This window comes from Salvia splendens, chromosome 20 (assembly GCF_004379255.2).
Source record: "Salvia splendens isolate huo1 chromosome 20, SspV2, whole genome shotgun sequence".
Taxonomy (NCBI): domain Eukaryota; kingdom Viridiplantae; phylum Streptophyta; class Magnoliopsida; order Lamiales; family Lamiaceae; genus Salvia; species Salvia splendens.
This window is the reverse complement of record NC_056051.1, coordinates 6,388,836-6,408,609: the sequence shown is the minus strand read 5'-3', so window position 1 is coordinate 6,408,609 and position 19,774 is coordinate 6,388,836. Positions and strand designations below refer to the sequence as shown.

The following is a 19,774-nucleotide window of genomic DNA, read 5'->3' as shown; positions in this document are numbered from 1 at the left end:
TACTCATGATGATAAGATCAAACATAAAGACCACAAAAAAAATTCAACTCGGACATGTCTTGTACACATGATAATGAAGCGATATCGTGTTCACAGGACTCGATAATGACAAAGACAATTATAGATTAACATTATGAACAAGAACAAGATTATAGAAAACATCGCAAAATGTATATATTAGCTAAGCTTAGGCCCGCACAGAGTGTTTGTCGGGTCAAGCATGCAATAAGACCAAACCCGGACATCAACCAATAAACAGAATGTCAACACAATTTCTGGTTTCCTGATGAATCTGCAGAATCTCGACCAAGGACATCGAAATCCGATTGGATCTCTGCCATTCGATTTTTAAGCATGGATGAAGTATGGCCAAAAGCCCATGAAAGGCTCTCCATGTCAGAGGTAATTGACAAAATTAGCCACTAAATAATGCCATTTAGAGTACAATTTAGGGCTAAATGGTTCACGTTATTGCAAAATTGCAAGAGATATTATAGATGTAGTAGCGAAAACAATATTACATACTACATCCCAAATATATAGTGTGTATCAGGTCGACATGATAAGGCCAAACCCGAACAGTAAATGACAAAGAAGACTTATAACCCAAAAACTACACCACAAACAAACCTTCCACACAAACACACAAATGTAGACTAACTAAAACGAGATCACATTCTCGAATCCGAAATTCTTGAGTGAGAAAAGGCTAGGTGTGAAAATCAAGGCACTAACATAATCCTTCCCAACTGCATCTTTAAACATAGCGACTTGTTGAACAGTTTTTGTCTTGTTGGAGTAGTAGCTGAACTGATTTACGACTAGCAACATCAAAATGTCGCCATCTTTGAAAAGCCTAATTGGTTCAACACACTTATAATTCCAATGAAAACTAGAAGCCCAACTTAAATTAGAAACATTACTACTTATCTTGTGCAATGTGGTCCAAGATTCCTCGACATGGTATTCCTTCATCATCCAGATGAAAATTTCACCTTCCCATGTGTATGAATTACACAGGCAGTCCCTCAAAGCAGACAACTCCCCAATTAGACGGCTACGTCGATCTACAGGGGGTGGAGGAGGAGGAGGAGGAGCAGAGAAGATGCTAAAACATTCATTTTCAAGATCAAAACCACAAATCCATAAGGTATGAGCCAAATCATTTACTCATCCTTGCCAATGGAGGATGCCATTACAAACAATGTTTCTTGATGTAGGGAATGTGAGATCAGAAGCAGCCCCGGCTTCAACAAGCCTCCATGCTCCTGTTCCAAGGGTGTATACATGACGACAAGAGTCGGATCCCACGTCTACATTGATACAGACCACCTTATATTGCCCACTTATTTTGCTCATTCCAAATCCAATGCAAAACACCGCACCACCATCATCAACATCATCATCATAGATGTATCCCTCAGGCCCCAGAGCTCGATATACTGAAGAGTGATCGGATTTGAGAATCAATCGCAATAACTCGAAGAAGAAGGATCTGAGAAACGAGAAACTCTTATTATCTGCAGATTACTTTGGGAATACAAAACGTGAGCTAACTACAGCTCAAACAAAGTAAACAAACTATTTATACAGGTATTCAAACATAACGGCTACTAATGAATCAGTGGCTGAGATTAAAAGTTTTCTAACAAAAGCCAGTCGGACGGCTACTGAACACCGCTGTGTTAATGAGCTCGAATAAGCTCAAGTCTTGCTCCAGCCTTGATATTGATCCATCAAATGCCACAAACTCCACCTTGATGGCTCAATCATCAATCATCAGTCATTATTCAGCCTTGATCCCTCTCTGTAGACCAACTAGCCTCATGCACAACTCTAGCTTCGATCTTGGCAAAGGTTTAGTCAACATATCTGCTAGATTTTCAGCGGTATCAACCTTGGACACCTTTATCTCTCCTTCTTCAATCTTTTCCCTTATGAAATGTAGTCGCACATCAATGTGCTTACTCCTTTCATGGTAGACCGAATGCTTTTCCAAGCACAACGCACTGTTGTTGTCACAACCAATGCTTACAACTTTCTGATTTATGCCAAAATCCTCCAGAATTCCTCTCAGCCAACACCCTTCTTTGACAGTTGTTGTTAAGGACATGAACTGTGCTTTAGTTGTTGATAAAGCAACCACTCCTTGAAGGCTACTCTTCCAACTTATCACAGAGCCGTAGAGAGTAAACAAATAGCCTGACTGGGATCTCCTAGTATCAAGATTCCCTGCATAGTCAGAGTCACTCCAACCAACCAAAGCATCACCCTCAAATGCAGCTCCTCCATCAAACATGATCCCTACATCTGTGGCACCTTTCAGATACCTCATCAGCCACTTCAGGGCAGGCCAGTGTTCCCTTCCATAGTTTGAAATGTATCTGCTAGTCACAGAAATTGCTTGGGCTATATCTGGTCGTGTGCTAATCATTGCATACATGGTACTATCAATAATGTTTGCATAGGGAATATTCTGCATTTCCTTCCTCTCTTCATCAGATTTTGGCATCTGCTCAGTTGTCAACTTGTAATGTTGCCCCATTGGCACTGAGACTTCCTTCACATTGCTCATCTTGAACTTATTGATTAGCCTTGACACATAATCTGCTTGTGTCAGCAAGATTTGCCTGCTTTCTCTCTTCCTCACTATGGACATTCCAAGAATCCTTCTTGCCGGCCCTAGATCCTTCATTTCAAAGGCAACCTTAAGATCAAACCTCACTTTCCTTATTTCTTCCAAATCAGCTCTAGCTAAGAGCATGTCATCTACATATAATAGTAGATATGCAACCACAGCTCCACCTACTCTCTTTATGTAAACACATTCATCATATGCTGATCTTGTGAAGCCAATTTTCATCACATGATTATTGAATTTCATGTGCCACTGCCGGCTTGCTTGCATTAGTCCATAGATATTTCTTTGTAGCAGACACACCTTCTTCTCATCTCCTACCTTTACAAAACCCTTTGGCTGAGCCATGTATATTGTTTCCTTCAAATCACCATGCAAGAAGGCTGTTTTGACATCTAATTGATCAAGCTCCCAATCCTTTCTTGCAACAATAGCCAACAGAACTCTTATGGATGTGTGATTCACCACAGGAGAGAAAACCTCATCATAATCAATGCCATACTCCTGGGTGAACCCTCTAGCCACTAATCTGGCTTTATACCTCACCTTATCCCCATCAGCACCCTCTATCTTCTTCTTGAAGACCCAGTTACAGCTCACTACCCTTCTTCCATTTGGTTTATCAACTAACACCCAAGTACCATTTTTGAGCAGTGAGTCAATCTCATCCACCATTGCTCATCCAACTCTCCCATTCTTTACTCTGCATAGCCTCCTCATACGTGCTAGGCTCTGAGTACTCCACTTCTTCAGCCACCATTAAGCAAAAAAAAAGAATTCAGCATCAGAGTACTTAGTTGATGGCTTGATATTTCTTCTGACCCTATCTCTGGCCAACTTCCAGCTTCCTTCAATGGATGGAGTGGACTGATCTTGCTGCTGTGGAGATTGTGAAACACTAGTGACTTCAGCCTCTTGACTATGATCATTTTTACTGTGCTCCACCTCAATTTCTGGAATAACTACATGCTCAGTCTTAGAGACATCAGATTTCTTCTTAAAAGGCAGATCATGCTCCCAAAAGACAACATCTCTATTAAAGACAATCTTGCCAAATCCAGGTTCTACACACCATAACCTATACCCCTTTACTCATGGCTGGTATCCTATCATGATGCATTTAAGAGCCTGAGCCTCCAACTTCCCTTGCTTGACATGTGCAAAGGCTCTACAACCAAAAGTCCTTAGGCTTTCATAGCTTCCATGTCTGCCAAACCATCTCACATCTGGAATATCTCCATCTATACTAGATGAGGGGCACATATTCATCAGTTTCACTCCAGTAGAGGCTGCCTCAACCCAGAATTTCTTCTCTAACCCTGCTGCAAGCAACATACATCTTACTCTCTCAAGAATGGTGCGGTTGGCTCTCTCTGCCACTCCATTTTGCTGCGGATTAATAGGCACAGTCCTGTGTCTCTTGATGTCCTTAGCTTTACAGAATGCATCAAAATCCCCAGACACATACTCTAAGCCATTATCAGTCCTCAAACAACCAAGCCTTGGCCCCTTCTCAGCTTCCACTTCGATGCACCAATCTCTAAATTTGGCCAAGGCTTCTGACTTTTCTTTTAGTATGTAGATCCAAATTTTCCTGGAAAAATCATCAATTATGCTCAAATAATATCTGCCTCCCCCAATAGACTTCACTTGAGCTGGCTCCCATAAATCACTATGGGCATAATCTAAAGGTCTTGTTGAGTTGTGCCTGCCTTTGGATAGGGCAGTTTCTTGGCCTTGCCTAACACACATTCTTCACATTCTGTAGAACCACTTCCAGGATCCCTACACTGCACAAAACCTCAATTGATCAGCTCTTTTACTATTCCCATAGCAGGATGGCCAAGTATCTGATGTCAAATATCCAGGCTATCAGACACTGCAACATGAACCTCATTCTGATCTTTCATCATGACAGTAGCATTCATGTAATACAAACTGCCCTTTCTCTTGGCTTCTATGAGCACCTTCCCATCCTTGCTCACTGTCATTCCCTCCTTTTCAGACACCGCTCTGCACCCTCTACTTTCAAGAGACCCCAGAGACACCAAATTCCTCTTAACCTCCGGAATAAATCTGATAGAACTCAAGATAATGATTCGGCCATTCTCAGGCTTCAACCTTATTGTCCCTATGCCTTTCACTTCACAAATCTGGTTATTACCAAGAATCACAGAGCCAATTATCTCCTTCAAATAATTGAACCAGTGGAGATTGGGGGTCATATGAAAGCTACACCCGGAGTCCATGATCCAAGAACCATTCTCCACATGCTCTATAACATTTAGAGCCACTGGAGCTTCATCATCAACCACTGTCTGAGTGGTATTCACAGCCTTTCCTCCCAACTCCGCCTATTTCTTTTTTCAAACGTAGCAATCTTTCTTCAAATGACCGGGTTTCTTGCACCAATGGCAAGAACGAGTCTCTTTTTGATCAGTTGGTGGTGCTGGCTTATAGGGCTCATTGAACTTCTTGAATGGCTTCTTCCCCTTGAACCTTTTGACATTTAAGCTCTCCGAGATAGAATCAGTAGGTCTTCCATCTCCTTTCTGTAATTCCTTTGACCTCAAGGTCGATTGCACTTCAAGAAGTGTGATGGTCTTCTCTCGGCCATAAAGAATTGCATCGCGTAGCTGATCATAACTTTGAAGAAGTGCATTCAATAATAGTATGGCCTTATCTTCATCACCAATAGAAACATCAATATTTTCAAGATCGTCTACATTCTTATTAAAATCCTCTAGCTACTCTAAAATTGATCTTCCATCCACAAATTTGTATGAATATAAGCGCTGCTTCATAAGCAATCTATATGCTAGAGACTTTGTAAGGTATAGATCTTCAAGTTTTGCCATAATACCTGCCGCTGTAGTTTCTCTGGATATCTCTCTCAAAACTTTATCTCTGAGGCATAGAACAATCGTGATGAACGCCTTTGCTTCAATCTCATCATCTTTCGCAGTAGATTTCGCATCTGAGGCCTCTACCTCTTTTTCTTCCTTCGCCTCTTTCGTCAAGGCCGAGGAAAATCCTTGCTGCGTAAGCAGAGCACGGACTTTCATCCTTCACAAGGCGTTCTATTTGATTTCCGGCGCTGGCAAGGCGTTCCATTTGATGAAACTCCACCTTCGACATGGGGGAAAAAATTTGTAGGATTGTTCTTCGCTAACCATTTGATTTCCGCCGCTGGCAAATGCCACGCCGTAGCTGAGAGGCTTGCCGCCGTTCATGGGGAGCGAGAAGAGGTAGTGCTTATCGTCCAGCTCCACCACCGGAGATTGATAGGCTTGTCGTCAACACTATGCGCGTTTCCACCGCGTTTTATCACGGTCAATTGTTTAACTGCATTTCCTCCCTTTTTAGCTGAATCCGAATTTAGTTCGAGTGTGAAGAGATGTTGTCGTCGTCGAGAGATAACTGGGAGCGGCTGGTGAAGGCAGTGATTAAGAGAGATGAGATAGGGCAGCTCTGTCGCCAAAACTCCATCTCCACCATTACATCCGATACTCCGAGATCCTCTTATTCCAGTGAAGACATTCTCGGGTATTTCCTGCTCTACTCATCTCACTTTTCAGTGTAAATTACACCCCACCGACGTTTCTAATAAAAAACTATCAATGAAAATTTGAGAATATTTCAGAATTCCGAGTGATTTCTGGTCATGGATTAAACTGCTGTGGTTTGATGGTTGTTGAACTTGAGTTTTTGATTCCATTGGATTGCAGCAGTTAATCTTTTCTTAGCGATTTCAAAGACTAATCAATTGCAATGGGGGATTTGGCGGTATGCTTTTGCTTCGACAGCTGCTCGGATCGATTCTTTGAGATTCGATTTCGGAGAAGATGAATGGGAGAGAGCTCGGATTTGGTGGCGGGAGATTGATGAACTGAATGTCGTAGCTGATAACGCCATTTTCTGGAACGGAATTTGGAAATGAAGCAAGATTTTGATTGGGGAATTTGGTCGAACATATGGTGGACTGATGTATCTTGTCGTTGATGGTGGATTTAGTATGGAGAATTTGGTCGAACAAATTAAATATCAATTTGTGAAATTATGAATCCTCATGCAAAAAGCATAAGACATTTCCATGTGTAACTTACTGGATAAATTCGATGTTGATTTTACAGAAACAAATGTCGGCCAACTATTTGTTTCTAATGTTACACATCACTCTTAGCATTATTTTACATCACTATTGTTAACAAAACACATCACTATTAGCATGATTTTACTTCACTGTTGTTAACAAAACACATCACTCTTAGCATGATTTTACTTCACTGTTGTTAACAAAACACATCACTATTAGCATGATTTTACTTCACTATTTTCAATAAAATGCATTACTATTAGCATGATTTTACTTCACTGTTGTTAACAAAACACATCACTATTAACATGATTTGCTATGTTAAATTTCTTGGTTTCTACATCTGATTTTTATAGTCGTCAAACATACTCGAATTTAATCAAGCTATACATAATTTTTCTTGTCAATTTGTCCAATAGATAAATAAATTACCAATAGTTTAAAATACAAAATACTCATAATATATTTTTCTATGAAGAAAAGATCAATAATATACAAATGCATGATTAAACATCACCATTACAAAATCAATAACACTGCAATTACATAAAATATCCATCTCTGTTATACAACAATTCATCCCAAGGAAACTCCTAAAAATGAAAATCCCAAGGATTTCAAATCCAAACGAAACTACAAAATACAAATCTACATCACACACACAGATCTACAGATATAGAGAGAGGTTATCGAATGAGAGAGAGATTATTGAGTGAGAGAGAAAGCATCGATTGAAGCACCTTGAAGAAGCTTGTTAAATGTTATGAAATTTTACGTATCCTAATTTTTTCTGTGCAATGACCATTATACCCCGCCTTGTTATTGTGAAGTAAATTTATGATAGAGAGAACTAATTTCTCCTTTAAATTCAAAAATCACATGTATTAATACTAGCCCTTGATTTTCTTGATCTTGTGACTGTGATTTATTCTCCAGTTATGTAGTTAATGGACACTTGCCCTATATCACTACTCTATATATATTTATATATATATATATATATATAGGATAGTGATCAATGTATAACTAATCTTAAGTGTATAACTAGAGAACAAATCTCAGCCACTCATTATCTTAATCCAATGACCAAAATAAGTAAGCATTTTTAGTTAATAAAAATTGCATAGGGGTATTTTAGGAAATCAACTTTATTCTCATATTTTCACATAGACACACTATTCACGCTCACACACAAACACACACTCTCTCCTTCTGTCACTATTTGAGAGGGAAATGGCTCACGTCTAGCCAGAAACTCACAAGCCAGTTCTTGAAGATCGCCGCCTCGAGGGGCCAGAAACTGAGATGTTAAGGTGTCGGTTTGATGAGGGAGATTCCATGTTGTTGGATCAAATAGAGACGGCAAATCATACGTTGCTGGAACTGCTGAAAATGCGGGGAGGTCGGCTATGGATAAGGGTGGTGGTGGTGGTGGTGGTGCCGCCAGTAGCGACGGTTGCTAGAACTCGCTTTGCTCATCTTCTTATGAAAGGAAAACATAGAGACGTGTCACCTTTGTTGAGACGTGTTGATATTCTCTATGCTTTCTATCTCTGCGACTAATCCCACTGGATCTACTTCCGTTTTTCTCAATTGTTAATGCTTCCATAAATTACCCCAATTCCAACACTAAGTACGCTACGCACATTTTATTTATTTGTTTTCGCATTCTCGTCTTATTCTCGGTATTGCATTTTGTAAATTAGTGAGATTTGGAGGAAATTTTGAAATAGAGGGTTCTAGAAGGGGCTTTTACCAATCCCTAGCTATAATTACAATTCGAGAATGATATGATGATAATTACACCATTTTCCTTCTCTAATTTCGAATTCCTTTTTTGTTTTCTTTCCATTGTCAGTTGGAGAATTGAGTTCGTGATTTTCTGCTGATTGATTTTGTCATTTTCACTCATACTCTCTACTCATTTGTCTATCATTTGGGAGGCAACCTGAAGTAAAATCATGCTAATAGTGATGTGTTTTGTTAACAAGAGTGAAGTAAAATCATGCTAATAGTGATGTGTTTTGTTAACAAGAGTGAAGTAAAATCAAGCAAAGAGTGATGTGTTTTGTAAACAAGAGTGAAGTAAAATCAAGCTAAGAGTGATGTGTTTTGTAAACAAGAGTGAAGTAAAATTATGCTAATAGTGATGTGTTTTGTAAACAAGAGTGAAGTAAAATCAAGCTAAGAGTGATGTGTTTTGTAAACAAGGGTGAAGTAAAATTATGCTAATAGTGATGTGTTTTGTAAACAAGAGTGAAGTAAAATCATGCTAAGAGTGATGTGTTTTGTAAACAAGAGTGAAGTAAAATCATGCTAAGAGTGATGTGTTTTGTAAACAAGAGTGAAGTAAAATCATAATAAGAGTGATGTGTTTCGTAAACAAGAGTGAAGTAAAATCATGCTAAGAGTGATGTGTTTTGTAAACAAGAGTGAAGTAAAATCATGCTAAGAGTGATGTGTTTTGTAAACAAGAGTGAAGTAAAATCATAATAAGAGTGATGTGTTTTGTAAACAAGAGTGAAGTAAAATCAAGCTAAGAGTGATGTGTTCTGTAAACAAGAGTGAAGTAAAATCATGCTAAGAGTGATGTGTTTTGTAAACAAGAGTGAAGTAAAATCATAATAAGAGTGATGTGTTTCGTAAACAAGAGTGAAGTAAAATCATGCTAAGAGTGATGTGTTTTGTAAACAAGAGTGAAGTAAAATCATGCTAATAGTGATGTGTTTTGTTAACAAATGTGAAGTAAAATCATGCCCTAAATTTAAAATTCTATATACATATCATGACCTACATATTCTTTAAACTAAATTTCTAACTGTGTATACGTTTCAATCCGACATGGTTCTAATTCTTCATACTAAAATTCATTCCTCGCGGCAGTTTTCTCTCTCTATGCGCATAATATATATGTCTTTCGTTAAATTGAAAACTCGTTTAGTTTATGTTGAAAACTAGAATTATAGTCCGTCCAAAATAATGATACTCCATGATAATGGGCTACTTTTTTCTTCAGCACACTGCGGCGAGCAGAAAATACATGTCATTCAAAGGAAAAGGCTAACCCTACAGAGTACGTTTCCCCCTTTTATTTTCAGATCCGAAAAAAGGAAAGACAGTTCATTCAATAAAGTGACGAAGCCATTTCAAAATTCTATATACATATCATGTTAATGGCGGCACTCATGTTGAGCTCGGCGGCGGAGGCTGGGGAGAGGAGGAAGAGAGGGGAGAGGAAAAGAAGTGTGAATTGGAGTTGGAAAACTGAAGGAGGCGGTTGGAGTTGAATATGGTTTCCAAAAATACCCTTGTGAATTACTTTTTATTTAAAACATGTAAAAATAGCTAAGCCATAAGATTAATTTGGAGTATTAAGATGTGTGGCTGAGATTTGTTCTCTAGTTATATGGTTAAGAGGTGTTTGCCATAGATCATGACCCTATATATATATATATATAGGGTTTTGATCTATGCAAAACTGGATTTAAATACAGAAACGTAGAACAATATCATAATTAGGGCACTTTTAGGCCATAATTAGGTAATTTGTAGGTCATGCTAACAAAGCATGACCTAAAACGATCTAAGTATGACATTAAATCCAAATATTATAATATGACCTAAAATTGCTTAATTATGACATTCCGTGTTTTTGGTTAATTATTGACCATTAGATCATCTAATCCTAGGGCTGAGATTTGGTCTGCATTTCTGGATTTAAACACATACTTATTTTGATCATCTCCCTATATATATATATATATATATATATAAGAATTAGGGCTTCTTCTCATTAATTACTATTGTTTTCTTTATTTTTGAAATTAACTATGCTGTACTCTTAATTTTAAGAAGACATCGTTGTTTTTTAAATTCTGAAAAATGCAGAAAAATTCCGGTTTCGCTGCCCCGTTGGAACAAGGGCACCAAAAGGGTAAAGGCAAGCAACGCGATGACGGGTAATTGAGCTCCTTATGTCTCATTTGGGCCTAATGATGCTTACGCATGGTAGTTAACCGGGCAATGCTTGAAACTTGAAAGCACGATGCTCGACCTCAAAATGCTAAGCAAGCACACAATCGAGCATATTGCAAAAACGGACAATGTTAGTGCGATGATTAAACGCTTGATCGAGCATACTCGACCTCTCAATGGTCAGTAAGCATGATCGAGCATCTTGCATCAAGTAATAGTTCAATGCTCAATACTTAGTTGTCAATTTGGAATTATTTATTCATATCGTTCGTATGCAAATAAGGAAAACAGAAATATTAAAGCTAATGATCGAGCTTTGCCGATCGCGTTACATTTACATACTCAATTAGGACAAGGATACCATATGTCATGAAAAATTACGTATGGATAAATACACATATGGAAGATTAGTTAACATTCTTGAAATGATTGGACGACCAAGATATATTAGTAAACTAACAATTGACGAATAAGTTGCATTTTTTTGTACATTTTAGCACATTATCAGAAGTATCATAAAATGAAAACTAATTTCACGAAGGAACTTAAATAGTATACTGCAAATACAGATGTGTGGAAAAAAGAGTATTTGTTCTGCAAAACCAAATTCTGTTACTATCATTGGTGAAAGAAGAGAGGCAGTGGAAAACAATAATTAATTTCTACATATAATTATTTGCATTTAAACACATAAAATTGCAGTTCACGGCAACCAGGCATGAACCCGCGCTTCGTCAACCCGAAAATTACGCAGAAGTTTCCAGAGCTCTCATCAGATATGTCAATCCAGCTCAGTGCCCAATCATTCTTGTAAGAGATCAAATACTGTTAGCCACAATTTAAAATTATATTTAGGAGGCCAAATTATTCGGTTCAAGACGACTCAAGTATTCAACAATTCATCAGACCAGTTGTAAGCCGATCAAATTTTTGAAACACTAGGTTGTTGTCAGGCGCAAATTAATAGTCCTTCAAAAGCTTGTTGTTATACATTTTCGTAAACAAGATTACAATTCTTTAGCAATTTTACTTGTTTGGTGTTATATGTAGATGGGAAGTGTTAAATTCCTACAACCACCATATTCATAGCTAATACATAATTGATATGGCCAACTAAGCTTTCAACATTTACAAACGCAATTAGCGAGTGAAGTAAAATATAACGATTAGCAAATACAAGTACTAAATTACACAGCGAGTGATGTAAAATATAATGATCACCAAAGTTTACATAATTGAGCAATGCCCCAGCCAAAATGGGCACACTGCCTGGACCAAAATACATCACCAATAACCTGTCAATATTATATTCAGCCACAATGGGCACTGCCCTCTCCCAAACCAACCAAAATATGAACAAAAAACAGTCAAGTTATAACACAATTGTATCGAGGCAGTAAGAAAATTTTTTGAATAGACAGGAACACAACAAAACATCTCATTTCTTCTTCTAAGTCGATGCACTGGCTAGGTTGTCACCCACCACCGAGGTAGAGGCCAGATCCGCAAACATGTCAGCCATGGCACTTGGAAAACATATCCTATTGTGACCGGGTTGGTGACACAATGCGCATTTTTGTTGTTCTTCTTATCGCTTGCGGTTCTTCCCTGCTTATATAAACAACAATTAGACTATGAAATATAGGGTGCCAAATCTAATTCAAGGTTGGGACCTAGGCTGCTTCTTAGAATTATAATCCAGATAATACACTCATACAAAAAGAATACATGTGGTAGGTTTGGGGCCGCTGCATCCTGCTACTGGCTCACACGTCGAACAGCTTCTTTTGTTGTGGCCGACGACACCACAAAGTCGGCATTTGTAGTCCGACATTAACCCTTTCCGGGACATAGTCATGCATCCCTCACCATCTTCTCTAACTTGCATAATTCGGGCTGCCCGAGCTTTCTTTTTGTTAATTTCTTGGGCTTCTTGAACGGTCTTCTGTTTCGCTCTCTTTGGGCGTCCCGGAAGCTTGGTCAGCTCGGGTGGTACGACATCTGGTTGAGCAGTCCTCGTCCATAGCTGCGGACCTTGCACCGGATAGATGATGAGTGCGTACACCTGTTGGAAGGTTTCCTTGGAGTATATTCTCGAAACAAAGCTGTCGACGTTCTCCGTCGTCATCTCTATCGCGGAAATCGCATGTGGACAAGGTAATCCTGTCAACATCCATCGCCGACAGCTGCAACTTCGTTTTCGCAGGTCCACCACGAACTGCTCATCCCGAGCTGTGTTGACTTGGTAGATCTACTCTCCTGCCTCCCTGACCATGCATTCGCCTATCTTGGCCTTCGCCTTCTCGAGCTTCTTACGGATTTTCGGACCAAAGGCATCCTCCATTCTCTCACCCATCTTCCTCATTGTCGTAAATCTGTCCATGAGATACATTCGGAGGCACTCTAGCATCGCGTACAATGGCTTCTCTCAAGCGAACAGTAACACCTTGTTAGAACATTCAGAAATGTTATTAACAAGGATGTCACACTTTGCATCGAACCCAAAGAATACTTGACTCCAGTTCTCCTATCTTGTATGCTCCATAAGCTACTTGTAAGCTCCCTGATTTTAGTTCTTAATTTCCTGAATCGCTTTATCAAACCCGTAAGTGTTGGTCGCCCGAGCCGCCTCCCAGATTTTGTCCTTCAATTTGGTCGAAGGAAACTGTTTTTTGAAATTGTTATGCATGTGCCATACACACATCCGGTGTTCGGCATGCTCTACGCAGGACCTTATAGCGGTGATCAGCCCCTGCCAAGAAACTAAATCAAAGAAAATAAAACACATCAGTTCAATATACACGTAGAAACCATCATCATTCAAAGCTCCCCATTGATTTGTTATAGAGATTTAATTCTCTCTAAACAATAGGAGATGAAACTGGAACTATATGAGAAGATTATGGAGGAGAAAAGAAATGCTCTGCAGGCCCTTAAAACTGACAGCAGGACCTTAAAAAGATTCTGGTAATTTACATGAGAATAAAGTCATACTTGTCAAGTTCATTTTATGTCACCTTCTGTTTATCCGAGATGAACGTCCATCTGCTTGAGTCGGTAATTTCCAAATCCATCACCAAAAGCCCAAGAAACCATGTACATGTGTGTTTTCAATGTGTACCACAACATGGGCAATAGGAAAAATTTGATCATTCGGGTCGAGCCCGATGGCTGTCAGAAGGATTCCATTGCCTTGACCTCTAAGATGGCATCCGTCTAGTCCTACCAAGTGACGGCAATGATGTTTAAACGATGTCTTGCAAGCTGCATAGGCAATGTAGATGGCTTTGAACTTGTCAGTGCCATCACTTAGACGGTGGGTTGATAACACAACAGTACTTCTCGGGTTGCTCCTTAAAATCTCAGCCTTGTAGTCATGCAGCCTCTTGTATTGTCGCACCAAGTCAACCTCAATCAGCTTCCGTGCTTGCTGCATAGCTCGATTTGCTTTTGAAGAAGAAATGGTTATATTCATATCCGAGTGGACCTTCTCGATGAACTGCCCCACAGACATACCAGGGAACACCCGAATATCCTCTTTGTACTTTTTGCTTAGATACCTTGAATTCACACATCCATGGTTAAATGACGTCCCGCCACATTTGTGTTGATTACGGAGGCGGGAAATCTGCCAAAAACCAAGGGCTGCCCCTTATATGCAATCTGTACGAGCCATGGACATGCAGGTTTCTTCTTACTCCTAATCACCCCTTCACATTTCGCGAGACACCGAATTTTGTCATTCTTCTCCAATCTCAGTCTCTTTCCATGCAATACTCCTTGATGACGGATGAGGTCGATAAAGTCTTCCTTGCAATTGAACTGAATCCCAAGTTCCCATCTGGGGTCATTGAGATCGGTTGCTGCCCTATACCGTCTCGACACAAGTTTATCATTGTTATCATCATGCTCCTTCTCTTCTTCGCTTGCTGAACTTGGTGACTCAGTGATCACTATCGCTAGTATCTCCCATGTGGTCCTTCACCATCTCATCGACAACCTTCTTCCACCCTTCTACTTGACCAGCCATGATAGCATCTTCCTCATGATCACTGAGGTCGTAGTCGCTATCAATGAAGAAAGGATCCTCGACTAGATCATCCTCAGCAACCTTCCCCTTCCCTTTCCCAGTACCATTCTCAAATGCCTTCCCTTTCCCACTAGCCGCAGCCTTCTCAATCCCCTTCCACTTCCCAAATTCACAATCCTCATAAACCCGCCCCCTGACTCACCACCCACACCCTCAACAACATTTTCCTGTGTTATTTGACTAACTACTAAGTCATTATCTTCAACCACAAACACATCCGCAACCCCCTTCTGAACTCCAATCTCGGCCATCTCCACTGATGAGTGGTTGTCAAACAACCTCATCAACCCGTCATCTAAGCTCATCCCAGACTTCAAATAATAGTATTTTAACCTACTCACATCAAAATTGAGCTTTTCCAATATATCATCCACCTCCAATTTAGACCACTTATCTGAGTCACAATTGTCTATGTGTTGTACCTTCCCACCCACATAGTGCTTTCCATTGGATTCTACCATTTGACCCAAGTAATAAAGCCTTGTTGTAAAGATCCCGTCTGTAATGCAAATAAATCATATCAGTTCTAAAAATTTATAGCACCAACCAATAATACACACACTTCTAATCATTTGGACCACATAACAATACACAATATACTGACCAAACAATGCACATAACAACACAGACAATTCTTCTCACGTAATGCATACACACACTGACCAAACAATGCACATAAACAAGTCACACAATTTTTTAGTGGACTCGTGTTGTGAAGGTTCCATCTATATTCAACAAATATCATATTAGTCCTAAACATTTAGGAAGAGAATAATAGTTTTTTAACACTAAAAACAAAATGTTCTGCCTTGTCCTCCATCAACATAATACCATTAACATAACACCATTAAAACTAAAAAAAACAAAATAATAAACCCCACATGTTCACACATTTACAATAAATAACATACCATTCACACACCCCAAAATACCTATAAATAGAAAGCTCATGCTTGGGGACCACAACAAACAACAAATCCACATGTCCCCCAAAAACTCAAAATCCTAAATACAAAGTTGGGTTCACTGTCAAACCACAATTCCACATTCCCCAATAAAAATATTCATTCTCTTGCATCTATAAAATGCCCCAGAAATCCAAATCCAAATGTGTTGTCTTGTAAACCCCAGCATCATACAATGAACACTAAAAACAAAAGAATAAACCCCACATTTTACCTCACCACCTAAAAATTAAACCCCACATGACAAGAAGCCATACACACACAACAACAACAAATTCGAGTTCACTGGTCCACCACAATCCACATTCCCAAAAAAAATATTCATACTCATGCATCTATATATAGCCCCAGAATCTAAAATCTAAAATTTCCCCAAAATATTCATACTCATAAATCTATGTAAAGCCCCAGAATCCAAATCAAAAATTTTCCCCAACAAGTGAAACCCTAATCACTTTGAACAACCATAATCATCTATACGAAATGAGATACATTTTAAAAGTACTTTTAATTAAAATTTCACCTTCACAATAAATGGTCGGGGCCCATACATTACGTCTTGGAAGCGGTGGAATTCCAGTCGGAGGTGGTTGTTGCGGTAGATTTTGAGAGGCAGGTGGTGGAATTTGTGTCGAAGATGGTGGTTGCGGTCGATTCTCAGTAGGAGGTGGTGCTTGAGGTCGATTCTCAGTTGGATTCGATTTTGAGAGGCAGGTGCTCTTCCCCTTCCCCTTCCTTTTCCCCTTCTCGTTCTCCTTCTCCGTCTAGGGTTTCTTCGTTCAACTAATAAACTAGGGTTAGACGACAACAAGCTTAGCTCTCGTTCCGCTGATCGCCACTAGGAGAACGGGGCCGTCGAAGTGAGAGAGGGAGAACAGCGCCGTCGAAGTGAGAGAATGAACTTTTGAATTATTGCCTGAACCTATTTCTTACTCTTTCTTTTTTTTTAATATTATTTATTTGGTATTTTAAATGATATATCATTAAAATAATTAAGGTTTTAATTAGGGAGTTAGTAATCACAATTAACATGCTTAAGTTGGTCAAAATTGTGATTAAAATTGTTGACTTTTAAATATTAATGGAATTGTTAACGGAGGACCAATTGTGATCCAATTTGAAATGTACAGGACCAAAAAATTCAAAAGATAAAGTTTAGGACCAAAATCGTAAAATGGGTATATGTTCAGGACCAATTTTGGCCTTTACTCCAAGAGAAATATAAGAAAGTGTGTGTGAAAGAAAGAAAGAAAGAGAGAGTTTTGTAGTGCGGTAGTACTTTTGTATGAGTGTATTTTATCATTCCTTTTTAATGAGAATTTTTAATCCCACTTATCCTTCTATACTTCATCTTTGTGGAGTGCTATTTTTTGTGTGTCAAATACTCGAACAAATTTTGGTATCTAGAGCCATTCGATCCCACCTATGGCGGCAACGTTGAACATGGTTCAACCCCAAATTCCCAAATTGGAGAAACACCATTATGGGAATTGAAGTATTCAGATGCAAGTCTTGTTGCAACCAAAGGAATGTCCTCATAGATGCAAGGAAACGAGACAAGAAGGCGTTGTTCAATATCTATCAAGGTATTGATGAAACCACGTTCGAGAAAGTAAGTGCAGCCACCACGTCAAAACAAGCCTGGGAGATTCTGAAGAATGCTTTCACCGGCGTTGATAAGGCGATACAAGTTCCTGCAAATCCTACGTGGTGAGTTCGAAAGTTTGGCGATGTCTGAAACAAAAAATATTTCGGATTATTTCACAAGAATATTAGTTATTGAATCAAATGAAAAGGCAAGGGGAGATAATTGAAGATGTTCGTGTCATTGAGAAAATTCTTCGTTCCTTGACGTCGAAATTTGAGCACGTCGTTGCGACTATCGAAGAATCAAAAGATCTCAACACTATGTCAATCGACCAGTTGCAGAGCAACTTGGAAGTCCACGAGCAACGCTTAAAGAAAAAGACCACTCTGTCACTTGAGCATATGCTACAAGCGAAGATGTCACTGGAATAATATAAGTTTGAGCTTGGGACATCACGTGACAGATACAACCGAGGCCGAGGCCGAGGCCGAGGCTATCGTGGTCGAGGAGGACGCATCCAAAATTACCAATATGAAGGAAGACGTGGCCAGAATTACCAAAATCAAGGAGGACGAGGCCAGAATTATCAAAATGAGGGAGGACGTCAGAATTTTAGCCATCGAGGCAGAGGTTGAAATTCTTATGGACAACAAGGACGAGGAAGAGGACAATATAGAGGTGGTTATTCTCAATCCTATAATCAACAAGGCTTTGATAAAACAAATGTTGAGTGCTTTACTTGTCACGAGTTCGCAACATGACGCCCGAAGAAGCATGGAGCTCGTTCAAGCCCAGTGTTGCACACCTCAGAGTTTTGGCTGCATTGCTTATGCTAAAATTCCAAAAGCTTGAAGAATAAAGCTTGATGATAAAGGTGAAAAATTGTAATGCCCGCTCCTTTTATTATCTTTTTTCATTAATGTTTAATGTCGAGCTAGTGAATCCTAGCCCTCTTGACTCGTGTTTTGGAATGGAATTCATTACCGTTCGTAAATGCTAAATGTTGATTAGTTCGCAAAACTAAAAAAAAAAGAAATATAAGTAAGAATCGAACGAACCAAAACAACTTTTATATAATTATGAAAATTTACAAAAAGGGACCGAAAGTTTATTTCCAGACAAAGGTGTTCGAATACCTTTTCATATACACGTCAAGTTACTAACTAATTACAAATAATTTAGACGAAGCGATGAGATGGGAATTAAGAACACAAATATGCACTTCCGGGCATCCCTCCGAACAGCCTGTCGGGCCCAAGACAGCAAGGTGGCAGCCGAGACTTGCAGCTTTCTCCTGCAAGTAAAATAAGCACTTGCGCTAAGGGGACAAGAGAAATTAAGGGGACTTCTATTAAGAGAGAAAGAACAACACCCTTTTCCAATAAGATACCAAGGACTTACCTAAATGAGCAAGTCAGCCTGCAATTTTCCCTTGTGCAGTTAACCTGCACTCCTGCTACCATCTGCCACCACCAAACAACTAGCATAAATTAGGAAGTACTTCCCATAAGAATAACACCAAAAATCCTTAATTAAAAGTGAGGAGGTACAAGAGCAAAAGGAGAGCCTCTGCAGCATGAAAACAAGAGTATAGGCAGTCCATTATTTTCCCCCAAAGTACACCAAGCTTTGCCTATAAGAACTCCACCACATACATTAGGTTTTTCCCCTTCCACCACATCAAAAAAAATCAGCATTTTTCCTGCCTTGTGAGGACCGAGAACTAGACAGCAAAGGGGGAGTTCATCAACAGCCCCACAACAAGTAACCATGCCCTCCACCCCAAGCCTCCTCTTTATGCATCATGTAGAAGCACTAGAACTTAAAGGCCCCAATCAACATGCTAAGTAATATCAATAATCACTCCCCTTTTCATGTTTTACCAAAAAAAATGGGAGATAACAACTTTAAGCCTAAAAGTTCGGATTTTGCAAAATCTGCCACATGCTCAAACTCCTCTAAAGATCTAAGAAAATTCACCAAATAGCTGCGATAAGAACCTAATTCTAGAATAGGGAATCGGAAACGAACTCACCTTTGTCCGACCAAGGGTGGAGCCGTATCAGTAAAGCCGCGAGGGTGCCGGTAATGGAGGTCCCGCCGTTGGTAGAAGATCAGCGACGGCAGCTGACCACGCCATCTCAGTCGGCGACGAGTCGAGGAACAGCGGCGGTAGTGCTGTCCGATGGTGGCGGTGACACCAAAGGGCAGCGGCGGCGCTGGTCTCTGAAGCGGACTAAGCTGCGGTTGCCTCAGGCCGGAGACGCCACAGCGGCGCTGAATCGCGGGAGAAGGGAGGCGGATCCTCAAATTGGGGAATTTGACCTAGGGTTCTTCTTTCCCAAAATTGGATTTTGTGATTTGGGGATTTGTAGAAAATGGGAAATGGTTTGAGAGAGGGAGACCGACGGGAGTGAGGGGA

The 19,774-nt window shown here is 39.7% G+C and overlaps 1 protein-coding gene and 1 long non-coding RNA gene across 2 annotated transcripts; both read right to left on the bottom strand.

Moving 5' to 3' along the window:
• Positions 1-660: 660 nt before the first annotated feature.
• On the bottom strand, positions 661-1,605 carry LOC121781371. Its single transcript, XM_042179120.1, has 3 exons — positions 1,592-1,605; positions 1,181-1,495; positions 661-1,108 (listed from the first exon to the last, which is right to left on the bottom strand). Exons 1-3 carry the CDS (start codon positions 1,603-1,605, stop codon positions 661-663), a joined length of 777 nt encoding a protein of 258 aa, XP_042035054.1.
• Positions 1,606-18,394: 16,789 nt separating this feature from the next.
• On the bottom strand, positions 18,395-19,774 carry LOC121780932. Its single transcript, XR_006046115.1, has 3 exons — positions 19,388-19,774; positions 18,754-18,815; positions 18,395-18,646 (listed from the first exon to the last, which is right to left on the bottom strand). It is a non-coding gene; the product is annotated as an uncharacterized LOC121780932 (long non-coding RNA).